At 36.0% G+C, this 11,773-nt stretch overlaps 8 protein-coding genes across 8 annotated transcripts; 3 read left to right on the forward strand and 5 right to left on the reverse strand.

Moving 5' to 3' along the window:
* Positions 1 to 37: 37 nt before the first annotated feature.
* On the reverse strand, positions 38 to 3,179 carry B0P05DRAFT_538523 (uncharacterized protein). Its single transcript, XM_051577851.1, has 9 exons — positions 3,146 to 3,179; positions 2,904 to 3,053; positions 2,814 to 2,859; positions 2,630 to 2,742; positions 2,317 to 2,583; positions 1,912 to 2,271; positions 1,540 to 1,846; positions 931 to 1,479; positions 38 to 881 (listed from the first exon to the last, which is right to left on the reverse strand). The coding sequence occupies exons 1-9, from the start codon at positions 3,161 to 3,163 to the stop codon at positions 427 to 429; spliced, it is 2,265 nt and encodes a 754-aa protein (XP_051435669.1). The 5' UTR covers positions 3,164 to 3,179; the 3' UTR covers positions 38 to 426.
* A 35-nt stretch (positions 3,180 to 3,214) lies between these two features.
* On the reverse strand, positions 3,215 to 5,279 carry B0P05DRAFT_538528 (uncharacterized protein; the record flags this gene model as incomplete). The annotated part of the gene is made up of 10 exons (XM_051577852.1): positions 3,215 to 3,412; positions 3,454 to 3,692; positions 3,739 to 4,246; positions 4,318 to 4,398; positions 4,443 to 4,496; positions 4,537 to 4,592; positions 4,640 to 4,955; positions 5,003 to 5,078; positions 5,125 to 5,212; positions 5,253 to 5,279. Coding segments are annotated over 10 exons (1,532 nt in total), but the record flags the coding sequence as incomplete, so codon positions are not given.
* A 152-nt stretch (positions 5,280 to 5,431) lies between these two features.
* On the forward strand, positions 5,432 to 6,033 carry B0P05DRAFT_468736 (uncharacterized protein; the record flags this gene model as incomplete). Its single annotated transcript, XM_051574446.1, has 3 exons — positions 5,432 to 5,539; positions 5,581 to 5,778; positions 5,827 to 6,033. 3 exons carry the CDS (start codon positions 5,432 to 5,434, stop codon positions 6,031 to 6,033), a joined length of 513 nt encoding a protein of 170 aa, XP_051435671.1.
* Positions 6,034 to 6,329: 296 nt separating this feature from the next.
* B0P05DRAFT_538536 (uncharacterized protein) lies at positions 6,330 to 6,755 on the forward strand. The gene is made up of 2 exons (XM_051577853.1): positions 6,330 to 6,467; positions 6,516 to 6,755. The coding sequence occupies exons 1-2, from the start codon at positions 6,377 to 6,379 to the stop codon at positions 6,680 to 6,682; spliced, it is 258 nt and encodes an 85-aa protein (XP_051435672.1). The 5' UTR covers positions 6,330 to 6,376; the 3' UTR covers positions 6,683 to 6,755.
* On the reverse strand, positions 6,756 to 7,684 carry B0P05DRAFT_538537 (3-oxo-5-alpha-steroid 4-dehydrogenase-domain-containing protein; the record flags this gene model as incomplete). Its single annotated transcript, XM_051577854.1, has 1 exon — positions 6,756 to 7,684. The coding sequence occupies exon 1, from the start codon at positions 7,671 to 7,673 to the stop codon at positions 6,759 to 6,761; it is 915 nt and encodes a 304-aa protein (XP_051435673.1). The 5' UTR covers positions 7,674 to 7,684.
* A 33-nt stretch (positions 7,685 to 7,717) lies between these two features.
* Positions 7,718 to 9,209, forward strand: B0P05DRAFT_538539 (P-loop containing nucleoside triphosphate hydrolase protein). The gene is made up of 6 exons (XM_051577855.1): positions 7,718 to 7,821; positions 7,867 to 8,005; positions 8,049 to 8,171; positions 8,222 to 8,446; positions 8,488 to 8,573; positions 8,617 to 9,209. The coding sequence occupies exons 1-6, from the start codon at positions 7,759 to 7,761 to the stop codon at positions 8,881 to 8,883; spliced, it is 903 nt and encodes a 300-aa protein (XP_051435674.1). The 5' UTR covers positions 7,718 to 7,758; the 3' UTR covers positions 8,884 to 9,209.
* On the reverse strand, positions 8,928 to 9,171 carry B0P05DRAFT_468608 (cytochrome b-c1 complex subunit 9; the record flags this gene model as incomplete). The annotated part of the gene is made up of 2 exons (XM_051574439.1): positions 8,928 to 8,966; positions 9,013 to 9,171. The coding sequence occupies 2 exons, from the start codon at positions 9,169 to 9,171 to the stop codon at positions 8,928 to 8,930; spliced, it is 198 nt and encodes a 65-aa protein (XP_051435675.1).
* A 1,558-nt stretch (positions 9,210 to 10,767) lies between the features above and the next one.
* On the reverse strand, positions 10,768 to 11,765 carry B0P05DRAFT_538548 (uncharacterized protein). Its single transcript, XM_051577856.1, has 2 exons — positions 11,421 to 11,765; positions 10,768 to 11,375 (listed from the first exon to the last, which is right to left on the reverse strand). The coding sequence occupies exons 1-2, from the start codon at positions 11,721 to 11,723 to the stop codon at positions 10,920 to 10,922; spliced, it is 759 nt and encodes a 252-aa protein (XP_051435676.1). The 5' UTR covers positions 11,724 to 11,765; the 3' UTR covers positions 10,768 to 10,919.
* Positions 11,766 to 11,773: the final 8 nt, after the last annotated feature.

Genomic DNA, 11,773 nt, shown 5'->3' on the forward strand with positions numbered 1-11,773 from the left:
ACTTTATAAAGACTATTATCTTGCGATTATTCCAAAATGAATGTTCAAGCCGTTATAATTTTTTTATTTTATTTTATTAAAGTTCATATTTATGTGCAAGTGCTTTCCATTGTTGCTGCATTTCGTCTTCAAATTTCAGTGGTGATGTTGCTGTCTATACATGATTTAAATGGGTCCAGTCTAATTAGTTATGAATCACGTACTTTTGATATGACATTGAGTGTCATAAAATCAGTTTCGCCTTGACGATCGTCATGGACATCATCATTGAGGTCTTCAATAATACTAAAAGAGCTGCCGGCGCTGCTATCACTGCCCAATGAAGATATCGTGTTGACGTGTCTGTTGCTTTCGACTGAGTTCATGTAGAATGACTTTCTCGGATCTTTTGTGGTGGAAGGTAAATGAAGCATATTCAATTGCTATTCAACAGGTTAGTATAGAGCAGTATTTAGTATGACTTACGATATCAAGAGGTAGTTCTTTTTGATCATATGTATATTCAGTATCCTGGGGCAAGTGACCACTGGAAGAAGATAAAGACGAGTTGAGTGTGGCCAAAGAAGAAGCTTGTGATTCACTCTTGTAATACTGTTCGCTCCATGAAGCATAATGAACAGAGGCACGGTTACTCGTTGCGGAATACGAAGCTGATTTCGACTTTTTGATCATTTTTGAAGGTGATACCGATCTTGAGCGACTAGTACTACCATTGCTATGGAATAGCTTCCCGATAGAAGGAATACTCGATGTTCTTGATATTGATTTTGATCTAGACCGCTGTTGCTGTTGAGAATTATTTAGGACTGATTGCTGAACCTTGACAATAGTTTGTGTTAAATATTCATTTGATTGTTTTAGACATTGGTTTAAATAGAGCACTATGATAATAAAATGAGCTATTTAATTGTGTAGTACAAATATACTTACGGTTATTCCAAAATATGCTTTCAAAGTCGATGGTTGGATCCGTATGCGTCGTACTGGAAGAGAAGCGTAACTTGCTACAGATATTGAACCGGAACCCCTTCATTTCTTCTGGCTGAACAAGACCAATGACCCATGGGTGGTACAGTGATGATTGAGAAGGAAACAATGTCTCTAATTGGATTTGGTCATTGTCTACATAGATAAGGGCAAAGTCGTTCTTGTATTTTGCATCTAGATAGCTTTCTTGGCTATAGTAAATGTTGCAAAAGGTAAAAGTACCTTTCCAGAGCTTGTGATACACTTTGTTTTCGGGCACATCGTATTGCTTCATCAAAGCTCTTGTCTTTTGGTAGACTGTTCTAAACTCCACTGACTTCTCGACATATTCAGTCCTTTTCAGGCGAGAAGACATTTCATCTTTTTGAGGTATCACTGAATAAAGCCTAGGACCTTTATAAAAATACTTTTCAAATGATGTGAGATTTGACATTTCATCTCTATGTATCTCAGGTATGTTAGTAGCAGAGAGAATGAAAGACCCTGGACGTTCTATAAATAATAATAAAAAAAGACATGAGATACACTCGTTTAAACATAACACAAAGTTACCTGGAACACCTTCAAACATTTCAATACTTTCGATGTCTGCCCATCCCTTGAATCTCAACTGATGTTTATCAGCCCGGTTGTCTTTGTTATTACCCGAGAACAAGGAAGTAGGTGACATGGGGTTTGAATATTCTAATATCTGTTGAATATCAATCCCTTTAGCGTCAATGGAAGACCGACTGGCTACAAGGATCTTGTCTGTAAATAAAAAGATAGTAACAGCACGCGTAGGCTTATTTGTCACTCGATGGATCTCAATGGCATCTAGGTGAGCAATAAAAGACCTCTTTTGATTGATCAAAGAGCACTATGCATAAATAAATGTAAGCATTTTTGTGATACGCGCGTCATTTTTTTTTTTTTTTGTATTACAGGTGAGTCCTTAATGGATTGATACAGATTCAGAAACATGGTGGCTGTCTTGGTTGGGTCATCGTCTGCCATGGTAGCAATTTCCCTTGCTTTTTCACAAGCAGCCTTTAGTCCTTGGTAGTCATGATGATCTTCAGGTGTTAATTGTAAAATGTCTCGAAGCATCATGGAATATCGACTGATACGTTGCACAGGTTCAACCAAGATGTCCTGAAGTCTCTTGCGCTTAAAGTCTGCATGATCTTTGACCTTGACCAAGAATCGCCTGTAGTTTTGATTGACTTTGAACTCTTTAGCGTGTAATTTTTGTGCTTCAGCTTGTTCGAGTAAATACTTTCTATAACATTCGAATTTAATTATCTGAAAATGAAATTAGTAACCAAAATGCCTAAATATAATCATTACGTGTTTTGAGCATAATTCACCGAAATTATCATTCATAGAGTCCAGGTCTGCCAAGAAGTCTTTATTGACAATGGCTATTTGGTCTATATTCAAGAAAATCTTTTGGCATTTGAATGTGTTGAGAATAGCAGTCTTTTGATTCATGTTGGCTCGAAGGGGTCTAACAACATGCTTTACAATGGTCTGCAATGTGTCAACATACGATCTTTCTGTTTTGATGAATTCTTGAATTCGAAAATGTCTTTTTTCGTCATTTCTTATAAATTTCTTTTCGAGAAGTATTAATTTCTGATAGATGTCATTTCATCATTACCTTGGTTATCAATGTATCCTGAATAGGTTCTTGTGTCTCTTGAATAAACGACCTTTGCTTGTCAAGTTTTGTGCCTATAATGTTCAAAAACTGCTCCAATTGAATTTGTTGACCTGGAATTTCATTGGATTAGATAATCAGACCACGTTTCTTTTCTATTCTATTTTTTTTTACATCATATTACTTTGTGTTCTGTTTTCTGATGGTACAATCAAGTCTATATTTTGACACTTTTGTATGTTTTTAGTTTAGGCTTCATTTTAAGGTATTTTACCAATGGCTTTGTTGTTTGTCGAGTAATTTTATCATAAAATTCTAAGCTATGATTGATTTCTTCTTTGGGTTCAGGTATATATGTTTCCTTTATCAGTTTCCATTGATGAGGGTAGCCTTCTTCCATTTTTTGAAGTTTTGTCTTTAGTTCCTGAAATAATAAAAAGTTAGAAAAAAAAAAAGAAAGGGAAACAAGAGATAGAAAGAGGGAGGGAGAGAAACACGTAGTAGTTTGAAATTTACTTTTAAATAGTTGGACATGGTATACGCAGATAAAAAGAAAGAGAAAAGAGAAAAGAGAAAAAAAAAAGAGAGAGAATTTATTTTATTTTTGTTATTGTTGTATTCACCAAAAATAGAGAACTGTACAACTTTATTGTGACAAACACACGTTTTTATTGTCAGCATTGGTTACACTTTTGTTTAAGGTATATCATGGTAATCACCACTTTGTTCCATTTCAACGCCAAATTGTTCATAAGTGACTTTGTAACGAAGTCTCAAGGGTTCCTGTAGAATTTCAGCATGCATTTCCCTTGAAGCTATTTTACCTGGTGGGGATTCTCTACAGTGACAAGTTGAGAGACAGCCTTGTCTGATTTAGGGGGAATAAAATCAGAAGAAATAGGGCCTAATTTCAAATGCATTGATTTAGGTGCTGCTAACAACAAGGTCATTTTCTCCATAGGTGCAGTAGATTTGTTTGAATAAAAAGCCTTCATTCTCCATACACTACCCATTTCATAGATATCTAAATAGATACCCAATCCATTCTTGTTCAATAAATCAACTAGCATGTATCTATTAGTCTTAAACATGCATATGTTTTTACTTGCTTTTTCGTATCATTTGATCAGAAGAAATAGTTGCTTTGTCACCAAAAATATCACTTAATTCGTCTACTGGATTCTTTTGAATTTGTGCATGTCCAACTGAGGGTGAAGAGGAAGTGGAAATGTCGTCTAGATCAATCAAGCTAATAGCAGGTGGTGGCATATCTGACAGACTGTTTGTCTCACTCTTGAATTTGCCACTCACATCATATTCAGTATCATATCGACCATGCTTAATATCTTGGTATTTTAACAAGACACCTTTGATAGTTGATTTGACTTCAGTTAATTCTTCAATCTTTTCACTGTCTTGTTCTTCTTTAAGCATATTCTTGATCTTTGGTAAAGCACTTTCACAGGCATTTTTTAGTTCGTCCATTGTGCCACCTTCGTCTGTTGTGTCTCCTTCTTTTAGGTTGGATAGCATTTCATATAATAATCGTGCTTTATTCTGAATTTTATGTAATTCTTCTGCAAACTTGTCCTTGAAATTCGTTTGATGCTTTTGATCCTGTTTTTTTTTTTTTTTTTTTTTTTTTTTTTTTTTTTTAATATTATGTACACATATACATTAAAACTTACATAACCAGTCATGATCTTCATTAGCTTATTGGCTTCGACTAAATCTTGTGGTCTTCCTCTTCGAATCAACTCTTGTAATTTCTAGTCTTCTTTAGTCTCATTTTTTATTACAATCATATACTTACTGCTGATTTATCAATACGGTCTTCTTCTTCTAATTCTTGTGTGGATTTCAAAGTCTATTTATTAGTAATGAGTCACACGTGTATCATTTAATACCTCTATAGGTGCCAAAGCGGCGATTGAGGAATCACGAAGTTCAGGAAATTGATAACCTAGACCCATTTGTTAGCATAACTAATAATTTTTTTTTTTTAGTTACCTTTGAACTTGAGTAATCGATACATATCTTTAATATGAGTCATATCTTCTTTATAGCGAGATAGTTCTACTAATGCTATTTTCCACTCTTTGATAAGGTATAGAATGCGATCAATGACAGGATTAGCCATACATGGCTGCATTGGTGCAAAATCAAAGTGATTCCATTGATTCTCAGGTGCTGATTGAACTGGATTAGGAGCATATCGAGTAGGGGGTCGTTCAGGGAATCTTCTTACAAGCGCATTCAAAAACTCTTTAGATGCAATCTGAAGATGAAATGGATATCCACAATTCTTGACACAATTATCCAATAACTAACACAACTAAGAAACAATAAAAAAAAAGAATGTCATAAACTTACTGTTAATGCAAGCATGGCTTGGTTTGTCTTTGTACTATTGACCAATTTGACAATAGTTTGAGCAGCTATACGAGGACTATAGAGTAGATATCAGTATTCATCTTGAGGTTGACTATACTCACGCGTTGCCTTGTTTCTTATTGATGGTCTCACAAATCTCGATATTCAAAGCCAAGTTGGGATCATACCGAGAAGGACTACATGCTCTTTCTAATGGACAGTTAGATGTGAAGAGTGTTTATTTTCCTACCAACTAAACTAGGCAAAGCACTCATCTTGAACTAACAAAAAAAAAAAAAAAAAAAAAAAAAACACACACACACACACACAAAAAAAAAAAAAGAGTGTCGGATATTCAAAGATGTAATGATGCAATATGATTCGCTTAATTGATCTTTTTCTCTCTCTCTTTCTTTTTCTTTTTGCACTATGGATGAGTATTATGACAGTATTGATTTACACATAAGATGGTCAGATAGACAAGACTTGATATTACGTGTATCTACACTTGATAGTATTTCGACTATTAAAGACAAGGTATATACTGCTTATTTTTACAGTAGAACTTATCCATCTAGATTCGACAATCTTCTGACAGTACAGGAGATAAATACATTCGACTTATTCATAGTGGCAGAGTGCTTGAAGATAACAAGACATTAAGAGAATATGGTATTGGCAAAATAGTAAGAGCAGACTCCAAAGCCAAACTGGAACCACCAGCACCTGTCTATTTCCATTGTTCCTTATCAGATTATATACCTAATACACAAAATGTAAGACTAAGATGATAGACTAACATTTAGCTTACTAACTTCATATAGAACCAACCTCAAATGACACCTCCTACTGGGTTTGATCGTCTAAGAGAATCGGGTTTCACAGAAGAAGACATTCGAAATATCAGAACACAATTCCACCGACTGCATGGTACTTCTTTTGACGATAACGTACCTACAGAAGAAGCAAGAAATCTAGAAGAACAATGGATGGATAACACAGGGGAGACATTGCCTGACGGAAGTAAGTAGACATAGAGTCCTGTGTTCAATATGACTTATTTAGTTCTTTAGCCATTCAGGGCACATACAAAGAAATGATGTGGGGACTTGTTCTCGGGTTTTTCTTGGGTATTATCTGCTTATTCTGGTTCCGTGAGTCTGTGTTTTCGAGGAGACATCAAATGGGTATTGTTGCTGGTATTTTGATCAACATTTCATTTGGCGTATTACATGTTTACTATTAAAATACTTTATATCCATTGCTTTTCTCATTTATGCAGAACCGTTATAAACAGTCACTGCCAGGGTGGCTTTATTCTAACCCTCCATTTTTGCCATTTTCTTTTTTTTCTTTTCTTTACACTGTATAATCATGCCTCGTTCAGCTTGGAAGGGTCCTTTTTTTGTTGCATTTCCTGGTTTGAAGCAAGCCGTTCAAAATGGTACTCCTATTGCCACACAAGGTAAACACTCGCAATGAAACGAATGAGCTTACTCATTTTCATCAATAGCTCGTAGTTGTACTATTTTACCATCTTTTGTTGGACTCAAATTCCTTGTGCACAACGGCAAAGACTACTTGCCAGTTCATGTTACTGAAGAAATGATTGGACACAAGTTAGGCGAATTTGCTTTCACTAGAAAGCGTTTCAGCTATCGTTTCACTAAGGCCAAATAGACACTTTCTTGCATCATTTATTTATACACACCTATCACCATCTTGCCACAATAAAACTATTTTCTCTCTCCCCTGTTTAATAACAACCAGGTATAATCTTCCAGCGACCATCAGGGAAAGTTTGATTGTATTTCGATCCAAAATGAGTATGATACCAAGTATTTGTTTCGCTTGCCACAATGGATAGATTGACAATGGTCCATACGAATCCACAGAGAATAATGTAGTTTTGGAAGCCATAGAGAATACAAAGTGAGAGATAGATCAGGATATCTGCAAAATAATGAGGTGTCACGATATATTCAAACCAATCTCCTCTTGGGATAGTATACGTGGTGTCTGTATGCTTGCGTAATGAAGCCAAGATAACATGGCAGTGGTATTGGTGATAAGACGCATAGGTAAACAAGAGAATGGCCGTGATGGCTGGTATTGTATGGCTTTTGACATGATCTGGGTGTATTTGCCACAGATCAAAAGCAGAAGATGCACCTTCTAACCAGGTACCAAGCACCATAGCTCCATAAAAGCCTATGCCTGCCAAGTAATGAGATACATGCATGGTGGCTGTCTTGGAAGGCTTTTCTATCCAAAAGGATTCATAGACGCGTCTTGATAAATGAATTGTCATGAGCATGAGGCCTAGTACGCATTGTTGACGTGATACATGTTGACTTGCTATAGGAATGTCATAGTGTTGTAAGCTCATCACTAAGAATAAGGGTCGCTTGTAGTATGTCCATGCTATTAATTCAATGATAGAGATAACAGCAGTCAACAAACCAACAACATAAAAATGGCTAAAGTAATGCTTTGGAATAAGTAATCTAGACAAGTATGTTGCCCAATCAGTTGTTGGTTTACTGTCATTATGTAGATTCAGTTTTCCATACGATAAAACTGATGCTCTCAATTCACTTAACCTTTGAGCACAGATACTCAAGACGGTTAGTATGAACAGACATGTGCATATAAACACAATCAAGTACATAAAGAAGAAACGATTTTTAAATGTGAAAAGCAGTCGCATGACAAGGCAAATCTTTTTCTTTTTTGTTATTATTATTATTATTATTATGCTTTCGATTGCTAAACGAAGCTTCTCTTCATGTCGAGTTCTTCTTCATGAAAACCCTTTGGTATTCATTAGTGCATACAACAAATAAGTATTCACTCATAAATAGGGGTTACCTCGACACAAATCTCCCCCTACCATACCTAGAGCTCAACGTGGTCTACCAAAGAAAATGCCTATTGCTAATGTCAAGCATGTTGTGGTAGTTGCTTCTGGAAAAGGAGGTGTTGGCAAATCAACAACAGCAGGTAAAATAACTATCGATAGATATCAAGACACTGATTCAATCAGTCAATATTGCCCTGGCTGCTGCTGGCATGAAAAAAAGAGTAGGCATTCTAGATGCAGATATATTTGGTCCATCTGTACCTAAACTGATGAACTTGAAGGGTGAACCAGAACTGACAGAGAAAGGTAGAATAACATAAACACCAAAAAACCAAGCTATATTCACAGTGTCTTAGGTGATCGTTTAATACCATTGACAAACTATGGTGTCAAGTGTATGTCAATGGGATTTTTAGTAGATCAAGATGCACCTGTTGTTTGGAGAGGATTGATGGTCATGAAAGCACTTCAGCAATTACTGCATCAAGTAGAGTGGGGACCCTTGGATTTACTTGTGATTGATATGCCACCAGGCACAGGTGACGTTCAATTGACCATCAGTCAACAAGTGGTGGTAGATGGTATGCATACAACAATACATGCATAGACTGAACATAGTTAGGTGCTGTTATTATCTCTACACCTCAAGACATTGCTCTCATTGATGCCGTCAAAGGGACCAACATGTTTAAAAAAGTGAATGTACCTGTAAGTATATAGTATCATTATGATAGGCTTATCCCGAGCATAGATTCTCGGTATGGTACAAAACATGTCCCTGTTCATTTGTCCCAACTGTCATCATGAATCTCATATCTTTGGTCATGATGGTGCTGCTCGTATGGCTCAAGATTTACAGGTTCCTTTGTTAGGTGAAGTACCACTTCATGCTGATATCTGTACATTGTCAGATGCTGGCAAACCTATTGTTGTCTCCAAACCTGACAGTCCCTTTTCTACTCATTATCGCTCCATTACACAAAATATCTTTGATCGTTTGTCTGAAATCAAGCAATAAAATGTCCCATTCGTTTGTTTGTCCTTTATTAAAGTCTAGGTTATTTATTGTTCGTACTTGTGCTTGATATCTTCCCATTGTTTCTATTAAAAAGTGTAAGTCATTGAATTGCAAGGAACAGTGACTTACGCCCTTGTTAATGTTGTTCCAGATCTTTTCAGTGGCAGAATCGAAACCCATTTCAAAGACAAGGGCACCAGCAAAGATAGAGGTGACAAAGACAGAGTTCTTCTTGAAGATGGAGCTGTAGATTGTACGAGTCAAACCAGAAGCAGGAGCAGCAGGCATTTTAAATATAAGAGAGTGGGGAGTCGTTAAAAAAAAAAGAGGGAAAAAAAATCGAGTTTTGAATAATCAAGCAAGGGATATCAAAAACGTGACGTAGACATCGGAGATAGAATACAAGGTTCTCCAATGACAAGACATCCACTGTTTGTTGTTCAGGAACTATGCATAAGCTTCGAAAACGTTAAGTGATTTAATGTGTTTTGTTTCTCTAAACAATGCTTTTTCAAAGCTATTAGAATAGTGATATGCTTAGTCAATTATGCTTATTGAAATAGGCCTCTTTTGTATTGATTACAGTGTACAATGAACTTTGAATGCAAATTTGAAGGCAATGCTCAAGTGAATTCGTCTTTTTTGTCTTAGCAAACCCGCTTTCTTTTCCTCAGAAGTACCAAGTCATGGTCTTTCCTCATTTCGGTTGGATCAGACTTACATCAGGTCATTCCAAAAAATTTCTTGATGAACTTTTTTTATCGCAGACTTCCGTGGATCCCCATGGATCGAAAACATAATCACTAGACCAATGGTACCATTGGATTCCTGGGCTCGAAGAAATATGTTTCAAATGAAAAAACGGGACCTTTTAGTAGTCTGGATATCGAGCAATGGTCCATCAAAGATTGGTATGTTTAAGCTGTGTTTTGAGCATTTTTGCTCTAGATGTCATATAAAATGTGCTATTAATGGACTCCCAAAAGCTTATTATGCTAGTTGAAGTGCCAGAAAACATATAAAAATAGAAATTTAGGCATTTTGCAAAGTGAATGTGGAACAAATGGACAAAAGATGTATATGATGACTGGAATCGAAAATTGAAATAGAAGCAATTTGGTCCTTCCTGCCGCTTCTAAAATGGAGCTTTTGCTTAGAACTACATAAAGACACAGTTTTATGACTTTGGTATAGTGACAAAAGCTATAGATCTTGACTTTCTAAATCTATTGGTGTAGAAAACGTAGTAATTTTGCTCCTAAAATATTGTGCAAATAGGCACAAATGTTTACGCCTTTTTTTTTTTGCTCCTATCATGTAACAATTAGCAAGCAAATACGTTTGCATAATTTGATGAAATCAACGACGTATCTGTTGGAGAAATGCTTTAATCATCCATATACATTTATACACCTAACTCAAAGCATTTCTTCCTGTTTCTTGGCGCCTTTTAGACCATTTTTATGAATAACATCTCTACTTTGACTACCATGTTCATTGAATTGAATGTAATGCGTTACCATAAGTCATGGCACGCACTCACTATCTGATGCGTCTGTTGTAGTGCAATTCTCGATCAAATTGGCTAGGAAATGGTATTTTAATGATCCATACCAGATCTTCAATATCTTCTAGCCCTAGAACTGTGTATTTGAGGTTGGTTTGTTCTTCTTTTGAACATGTCTTGGCTCAAAATCTAACAGCTTGTCAAATATGGATTTTCACACAATCTCTTTTTTTTTTTTTTTTTTTGCTTGTTGTCCTATTAACGAGATGTGATCCAAGTTTAACTCAAGTTGCGTCGTTGCATTTTTCAGATAAAAGGCTTCTAGATAATATATCTTGGTACTTTGTAGAACTCAGAAACACTCTTACTAAACATATGCCTCTATTTACTCAAGTCCATTTATTATTACACCAAAGCATATCAAGATACTTGATCCAAAACTCTGGCAACTAAATCCAGGTAGTCAAGACTTGAACTACATATAAAAATGTATCCATCAAATAGAAATTTAAAGAGGGAGGGGGGATATTTAAAACAATGTCATTAAAGCAAAACAAGCATAAAAGAGACCCACAGGGTAAGCCACTAACAAGCGTTGCTCGTTTAGATGAAGTACGCTAGAGAACATGCCCGAACTAGAGTAAGTACACCAAAGGATACTAATGACAGTAAGTGCAGTGCCTATAGCATTATCTAGCTTGAGCACCACACTAAATCCACTCAACATGACCATAGGCAGTAGACAATAGCCCAATACACTGGCTGTTCTTGACCAATCAATACCATTTTCTGACATCAAGTTGAGAATAAGATAAATACTGACGACGCCCATGACACCAACACCATAAATATAACCAAAATGTGCCTTTCTGGATAATAGTAAAAATGTACCAAACAAAAATATAAATAAGAGTGGTCCTGCTAAGTCTGTATCGTCCATGATAGTATGAGGTACTGTTCTAAAGGGATTCAAAACAGCAAGACTCTAAATAGATACAATGAGTTCGCTTATACAAACGCGCATACGTACCTTCGTCTTGATATGTTCAAAGTTTAAACCGAGTTCTTCTAGTAATGGTGGTTCATCTGCAAACCCACCTGTTCCAAACGCGCTCCAGAAAGAACCAGAAGAACCAGTTGGATAGTCATAAGTAGAGCGCATATCGCCTGAAGGTGGGCTGCTATAATAGTTTGTATTGCTATATTGATCACCATAGCTTGAAGTATAAAACTGTAGACCATCTCCTCCTGCTCCTCCTGTTTGTGCATAGTATTGTGTATTGTCTTGACTGTTGTCAAACAGAACAGAGTGAACAGGTTGTCCAGAAGCCATATTGTATAAAGAAAAGCAAGAGAAATGTTTTTTTAAAAAAATATATAAAA

This window comes from Gilbertella persicaria (genome assembly GCF_025201335.1).
Source record: "Gilbertella persicaria strain CBS 190.32 chromosome Unknown B0P05scaffold_16, whole genome shotgun sequence".
Taxonomy (NCBI): Eukaryota; Fungi; Mucoromycota; class Mucoromycetes; order Mucorales; family Choanephoraceae; genus Gilbertella; species Gilbertella persicaria.

Excerpts from the sequence above, each read along its gene's own strand:
- B0P05DRAFT_538523 (XM_051577851.1), bottom strand. Across the intron at positions 1,480-1,539 it reads AATGTTTGAAGGTGTTCCAG|AACGTCCAGGGTCTTTCATT; the intron begins GTAACTTTGTGT and ends TATTATTTATAG. Across the intron at positions 882-930 it reads AAGCATATTTTGGAATAACC|TGCTCTATTTAAACCAATGT; the intron begins GTAAGTATATTT and ends TTATTATCATAG.
- B0P05DRAFT_538536 (XM_051577853.1), top strand. The coding sequence starts at position 6,377 with ATGCCTCGTTCAGCTTGGAAGGGTCCTTTTTTTGTTGCATTTCCTGGT. Across the intron at positions 6,468-6,515 it reads TACTCCTATTGCCACACAAG|CTCGTAGTTGTACTATTTTA; the intron begins GTAAACACTCGC and ends TTTCATCAATAG.
- B0P05DRAFT_538539 (XM_051577855.1), top strand. The coding sequence starts at position 7,759 with ATGCTTTCGATTGCTAAACGAAGCTTCTCTTCATGTCGAGTTCTTCTT. Across the intron at positions 7,822-7,866 it reads TTCTTCATGAAAACCCTTTG|GGGTTACCTCGACACAAATC; the intron begins GTATTCATTAGT and ends ACTCATAAATAG. Across the intron at positions 8,574-8,616 it reads TTAAAAAAGTGAATGTACCT|ATTCTCGGTATGGTACAAAA; the intron begins GTAAGTATATAG and ends TCCCGAGCATAG.
- B0P05DRAFT_538548 (XM_051577856.1), bottom strand. The coding sequence starts at position 11,723 with ATGGCTTCTGGACAACCTGTTCACTCTGTTCTGTTTGACAACAGTCAA. Across the intron at positions 11,376-11,420 it reads TTGAACATATCAAGACGAAG|AGTCTTGCTGTTTTGAATCC; the intron begins GTACGTATGCGC and ends GTATCTATTTAG.